Source organism: Poecilia formosa, unplaced genomic scaffold, assembly GCF_000485575.1.
Source record: "Poecilia formosa unplaced genomic scaffold, Poecilia_formosa-5.1.2 Scaffold677, whole genome shotgun sequence".
Lineage (NCBI taxonomy): Eukaryota > Metazoa > Chordata > Actinopteri > Cyprinodontiformes > Poeciliidae > Poecilia > Poecilia formosa.
The window spans coordinates 126045-133067 of record NW_006800616.1 but is presented as its reverse complement, the minus strand read 5'-3'; the positions used below and the strand labels follow the sequence as shown (position 1 = coordinate 133067).

At 44.7% G+C, this 7023-nt stretch overlaps 1 protein-coding gene across 5 annotated transcripts in view; it reads right to left on the bottom strand.

The window, feature by feature from the left end:
• stab1 (stabilin 1) overlaps window positions 1-7023 on the bottom strand; it is a 61091-nt gene that overhangs the window by 25957 nt on the left and 28111 nt on the right. For all 5 annotated transcript variants that reach the window (XM_016666187.1, XM_016666189.1, XM_016666188.1 and 2 more), the window contains 10 exons: window positions 5637-5714; window positions 5078-5179; window positions 4898-5002; window positions 3835-3969; window positions 2939-3067; window positions 2808-2861; window positions 2014-2127; window positions 1529-1724; window positions 276-371; window positions 159-204 (listed from right to left, as the gene is read on the bottom strand). In XM_016666187.1, the coding sequence (XP_016521673.1) occupies window positions 159-204; window positions 276-371; window positions 1529-1724; window positions 2014-2127; window positions 2808-2861; window positions 2939-3067; window positions 3835-3969; window positions 4898-5002; window positions 5078-5179; window positions 5637-5714 (1055 nt within the window). The remainder of the gene's footprint in view (window positions 1-158; window positions 205-275; window positions 372-1528; window positions 1725-2013; window positions 2128-2807; window positions 2862-2938; window positions 3068-3834; window positions 3970-4897; window positions 5003-5077; window positions 5180-5636; window positions 5715-7023) is intronic.

Here is a 7023-nt window from a genome sequence, read left to right as displayed (position 1 = left end):
CTTTCTGGTTGGGTTCTGGTTGGGTTCTGGCTGCGTTCTGGTTGCGTTCTGGTTGGGAGTTTTCTCTGCTTGGGTCTGGTGTCACTTCGTAACGCCTGCATTATTACATCTCCATGGTTAACTCAGCAGCTGGTGAAGACAGACATGCAGAAACTTACTTGGCATTCTCATCACAGACACCGCTGCAGGCGTCATCTCTGATCTCTGAGGAGCAGTTAGACACAGGTCAAAGGTCAACATGGAGCACAACCACAGATCCGTGTCGCTGGACATACCTGCAGAGCAAGTAGCTCCTTTCCAGCCTTTGTAGCAAAGACACCTGCCACTTCCTGCCAGGCCGTCGTCACACTTCCCGTGGTCACATGAGCACTCTGCAGCGAACAGAACCAGCAGAACCAACAGAACCCTGCTTTCATCTCAGCTTCATTTAAACAGCCAAGCAGAACCGAGTCCCATCTGTTCGCAGCAGGGATGCGTTCTGCTGGGATCAGCTGTCTGAATGATTATTTCACATGTGCCAAACTCGAGGCCTGGGGGCCAAATCCGGCCCACTAAGGCTTTTCATGTGGCCAAGTAGGCTCCACACTACATGGGTTGGCTCCTTCTTATCTCCAGGATCTTTTGAAGCTTCACTCTGTGTCCAGAACCTTAAGATCCATTAATCAGTTAGTATTCAGCGTCTCGGACTGGACTTCAGAGTAAAGGAGATCGGTCTTCCTTCGTTGCTGCTGCTATTCTCTGGAATAATCTCCCTCTCCGGATTTTTCTGCCCACAGTCTGGGTCATTTTAAATCACTTCTTAAAACTTATTTTTATTCGTTGGCATTTAATAAGGCCTGATATTGAATCTTTCCTGTTGTAATATTTTATTTTTATTTGCTATGCTTCTTTTGTCTCTTGATAAATTTATTCTACTGTGTTATTGTTTTTGTACAGGACGTTGGTGCAGTTTAAACCTGTTTTTAAAAGTGATAAATAAACAAATGACATCAATCTGTTCCTACATTTTTTTGACTCTTTGATCACAGAAATTCACACTAAATCAACATATTGCATAATTTTTTCATTCTAGTGCACTGTTGTGAGTTTATTACTTTTTTTGGCGAAATTGATTTAAAAAAAAAATGGATTTAACAAAAACTAATCAAAAATCTTGAGACACTGATGTTAAATCGAAAGCAGACAAAGTTATTAATATTTTAAGTTTCTTAATGGGTTTTACTAATTCATTCTTCCACTACGGGCCCGTTAAGAACCCTGATGTTGTAATCCAAAATGAGAATGAGTTTGACACGAATGGATTATTTAAATAAACTCCTCTGCTCAGCTCCAGCTCTGACTAGACTCAGTCTGGGAAATCCTGTTTGGTTAATCAGTTTTTACTGTTCCTCATAAATCAACCCTCTGATGCTGACCAGCCTCACAAACTGGGTATACTGGTAAACTGGGCCTGTCTGCCAGGGTGTCGCCCCCTGGTGGCGGCAGAAAGAAGCGGCTGTGTCATTCTGTCACTGTGTGTGTGTCTCACTGGAGGTGCAGTTTACTCCGTAGCGGCCCGGCTCGCAGCCCTCACAGGCGGTGCCATGGAAACCCTCATAGCAGCGGCACTCCCCGTTGCCGTAGTTACCGTCCTGGCACTGGCCGTGATTGGAGCAGGGGCTGTTGTCGTCTCCGGGGCATTTGAAGCACTCGTGGCCGTAGAAACCGGGGCAGCAGGCGTGATTCTGCGGGGCGGGGAGAGGAGACCGTTTCCTAGGTTACGAACAGCTGAAGTTGTTTTCATCATAAATTCTGTGATTGTTGTTTCTCAAAGCATGAGATCGTTTTCCGTTCTGCTCTCTGTTCTCACTCAGGCCTGAAAAACTAAACATTTTTCAGAACCACAGGAAGTGGGTTGATTATAAATGAGCTGTAAACAGGATTCCAGATTACTGGTAATCTGGACCAGCAGCTGGAGTTCCCGGTCAGTTAGCTGGGAGCAGAACCGAGCCGGGCTCCGGTACCGGCGCTGACCGAGGAGATTCGAAGGCATTTCATGGTGCAGCCCGGCACCGACTTCCTCCGCGGTCCGACCCGCTTCCGGTAGAAACAGTTGGGCTTCATGTTGGCAGGAAACCGATCCTGGATCTGGAGCAGAACCAGAGACAGCAGATTATCTGAGTCTGACCCATCAGAACCAAGGTTTTTACAGTTAACTAAAACTTACAAAATAACAAATACTAAAATTCAGAAAACCTTTTTAACTGAAATAAATAAAAATGGTAACTAACAGGGAAAAACTCAAATAAAACATGCTGAAATTATAGAAAATTTAATTTTTTGTGTTCATTTATAAATTTTTTAGCCTTTTGAACTGATGTGAAATAGATTTATTTTCCCCACCCAGCAGTTTATATCAGCTGTCTGCAAATTACAACACTCCAAACGCTACGTCACAAAATGGTGGCAGCAAAAGTTGGGAGAAAACTCCAGATCAATAACTGTTGATCAGTAAATGAATATTTTTTTGAAAACGGTGTCTTCTGTTGAGTATTCATTACCCAAACGAAGTAAATATAATCATAATCCCCAGACGTTTTCGAATTAAGCACCTAAAAATGAACCAAAGTATGAAAAACTAAAACTACTACAACTAATAAACACTAACTTAAAACTAAACAATATTTAACTAATAATAATTAATAAAAACTAACAAACACACAGTTAAAAACTAATTTAATTAGACAAACAAAAAGTCACAATGAAGTAAAACTAAACAATGAAGAACGTCCAGCTACTGGTTCAGGCTGAAGGAACTGGTTTCTTACAGGGCTGTAGTTGAACAAGCATCGAGGAGGTTCGTTGCAGTCTGAGCAGCGGCCCTGCAGACAGATTGGGATTAGATTACGGCTTCTAGCTGGCAGCATGAGGCAAAGCGCTCCGCCTCCTGCATGCGTACCCTGACCAGCAGGGAGATCGGCTCACTGCATCTGTTGCGCCGAATCCGGAGGACCTGCGGCAGGACCAAGATGACGCCATACTGCGTCTCCATGACGCTGCCGTTCAGAGGAACGTCGTTCACGGCTGTCTGCAGGACGAAGAGGAGGAGGAAGAGCGGAACAGCCTTGAAACAAAACACTGAAAACTTCTGAGGAGTTTTATGTAACAAAGAAACTAAAGTCAGGCAGGATTCAAGCAGCCACCACTGACACCAGCTAGTCCCTGCAGGGTCATGGGCAGGTCTCCAGAGGTCATGGGGTCAGGACAGGCATCCAGGCTGGACAACCCAGAGACACTGTCTCACCTCAGGATTTACCCGACAGCGGAGGCAGCAGAGCACCGACTGCAGTGTTCTGGCCTATCGATCGATCTTTAAACCACCTGACCTGCTGACTCCGATTTGGTCAATACAGATTGTTTTATCTGAAATGTTGCTAAATATAGAAAGAAGGCGGCGAGTTGGTAGCAGTGAGGCGACTGCTGCTACATACAGCCAATGACCCGGTGGGCGGGGCTCACAGTCAAACCTCTCACTGCAGAGCAGAAGAGGACAGAGGCTGATATTTAGACCTTTGCTGAGAAAAGACACGACCGGTGGATAAGATCGGTTTCACATTTAAGGGTCAGCCGACCACCAATCCCTCAAAATCAAAGAAATCAGGGCAGATTTATCGGCACACTCCCAGGGCACACTCCCAGTTTCTGGACTGGGAGGAAGCCGGAGTCCCCAGAGAGAATCCTCCCATCCACATGGAGAATCAGCCCTGGGGTCTAATCAATGCAGAGGAAGACCTGGATCCACCACCAGCCTGAAACAATCAACCCCAACCCCCGACCCGGTGAAGGTTCTGGTACCTGGTTGGTGTTGGTCAGGTGGAACTGGACCTGGTGGTCCGAGCCCAGCAGCGTGTTCTTCAGCAGGCCGTCGTGCAGATGGTCGGGAAGCAGCAGCTCCTTGGGAATCACGTGGTACTGCAGCACGTCCCATTCCTGGACAGAAGACACGACGAATTGATGCTGATACCCGGATCCTCCAGCTCAGCATCAGGTCTGATTTATCAGCTTTATTAGCTGATTTATAACCTTTAAATGCAACTAGAAATCCAGATGTGACCCAAACAGACTGTCGTCATGACATAATGAGGGTCGTTAGTAAACTTACACTATCTCCTAACTCTCATGTGACGTCACACTTCTGGGAACTTTGTAGCCAACAGCCATCTTGGTAGGCATCCATAGCTAACTGTCATGACAGTTGCTAAGGAGTTGCTATGACAACAATAAACAACCCACAATCTTATGACTAGCTCTCGCCTCATTCTTATCTAACTTATGGTAAATGGTTTGTACTTGAATGGCGCTTTATTCAAGTATAACCAGTATAAGTACATTACAACTATTGAGTCTTTTCCTATATACTCGAAGCCGTGATTCATCTATGCTTGACGTAGCGCTTGCCAACCAAGATGGCGGTTCGGTGGCGCGGATCGCTTCCGGTTGTGGGAACTATTAACAACAATAATAACTCTGGTTATTTAGCCTGACAGAAAAACATGGAGGTTCATTTTTTCCCCACCATCTTATTCATCCATTAGTTAGTTAGGAAGCTAAATATTGACTTTGAAGCTAAATATTTAATTAGCATTTAGTTTGAAACTGATGTTTATGAATGAATAACGTGAAAATAAGTGAAAAATGACTCTGTTGTGACAGCTGTGCTGATCTGTGTAACTTAGAAATGGCGCCTCATAGAGGTCTGAACAGGAACTGTCTGTTTCAATTTATTTTCATTTAAGGCTTATCATTTAAATGGCTGCTTCTTATTATTTTAATGTTGTAAACCAGGATTTTAGCATCCCACTGTTAGATTTTAAATCATTAGATGTTTTTGGAGTGTTCCGGACCCAACCGGACCCACCAGAACCGATGAGTTTGTCCCGCTGAGGTATTTGGTGACGGCCTCGTCCGTCGGCAGCAGCAGAGTGAATTCCTCATTGGCGAGACGATCTGTCAGGTTGAAGGTCTGTGAGGAGGCGAGACCGTCAGTACCGGGCGGAGATCAGAGTCTGAACATTAGAGAGCCGGGACCGGTTCTGACCAGAGCGGCCTGTCTGAAGAGAGAGAAGCTGGAGGACGAGTTCAGGAACGCCATGAGGGTGGGCGGTTCGGGGGGGAGGCTCGAACGGGCCGGGAGCAGAACCTGATCATGGACGACAACAGGAAGTCAACTGATAGATTTCACTGTGAACCAGATCCAGATTAACTCAGTTTGGTCTACAGGTTATTAAAGTTTACAAAACTAACATAATAACAGACACTGAAAGTAAGAAAACATTTTCATTAACTGAAATAAATAAAATAAGTCAGTGGGAAAAAACTATAATTAACTGGAACTGTTCCTTTATCAAACTAAAACATACTGAACATGTAGAGTTTTAATTACCAAATTAACTGAATTTGATCAACAAAAATCACAACGAAATAAAACTTTAGTAAAAACCCCAAAACTATTATAACCCAGGTTCCTGGACAACAAGCTCCCATCGCCGCCATTTTGTTTTCCAGATCATTGAACAGTGACCCAGTAGCGAGTCGTTTCTCTCCCACTGCGCTGGGAACCTTGCTTTTGCACCGAGTGCTTGACCTCTGACCCCTACCCGGTCGATGATGTGGATGTAGCCGTTGATGGCAGGCTGGTTGTGTTTGATGATGGAGGCGTTTCCGATGTGGAGCGTCTGGACACAAACAACCAGAAACAATGTTTCAGCCTTTGTTTGGTTCATGACATCGAAATGAAAATAAACTAGAATAAAAACCCCAAAGCTATTACAACCCCGGTTCCTGAAAAACAGGAACCGGATTTAAACTTTCATTTTTTCAGATGTTTCAAGATCTGAAGATGTTTGTAATTATGGAGAGGCAGGAAGAATGACATATTCTTTATTTTTAAACTGATCACTGCAGAGTAAAAATGAGTTTCATTTCTAACCAGTAGAAACTCTCCCAGTATGACAGGAGCAGCCCTCACAACAGTCTGTTCTTCATCTGTGATGAAGATGAAGCTTTCTGGCTCAGTCTGATCAGATTATTTTTTGTCTCTTAATGTTTCATTAGTTTATCAACTTTTAAGGGATTAAATCATGGATGTTGGTATTAAAAGGGGAGTATTTTTATGTGAAGTCGACTTTTCTGAGCGTTAATCATATCATAATGTTACTGCCTCATCAAAAACATTTCTGGATGTTGTTTTGATTCTTTCATGCATGTCTGAGGAGTCCTTTAATCTCCATGGTAACCATTCAGCTGTGCAAAATGCCTGGATGGACCTAGCCCCGCCTTTCAGACAAAGCTCCTCCCCCATGCTCAGCCCCTTCAGACTAGCCAGCAGCAATTAGCAAACACCTGGTGAAACTGATGATCTCATTATAGGAGCTGCTTCTCAGTGAAACGCTGGTAAAAAAGTTGTTAAAGGGTTAATAGAGGAGCCATGTTGGGAAGCCTTCCTGAAGAAGGAACTTCGGAAGAGGAGGAGTTTTTAAAGAGACAGAGGCCCAATTTCAAGACGTTAAATTACAAAGTAAAATTAAAAACAAAGTAAAATTGTTTTTAAGTCATATTTCATATATGTAACATTTTTATACCAACTGAAGGTAACAGACTGTACTGTGCTATAAAAAGGCACCAGGTGGCTGGAAAATCACACCGCCCCTTTAATGCAGCGAACCTGAGTTATTATCAGGCAGAGACGCACTCAAGCCGCTTCGTGTTTTCTGGGTCATTATTCCAGGTAAGTCCATTCAGGCGAGTCCGTCCAGGCGAGTCCGTCTAGGCGAGTCCGTCTAGGCGAGTCAGTCTAGGCGAGTCAGTCCAGGCGAGTCCGTCTAGGCGAGTCAGTCCAGGCGAGTCCGTCTAGGCGAGTCCGTCCAGGCGAGTCAGTCCAGGCGAGTCCGTCCAGGCGAGTCCGTCTAGGCGAGTCCGTCTAGGCGAGTCCGTCTAGGCGAGTCCGTCCAGGCGAGTTCGTCTAGGCGAGTCAGTCTAGGCGAG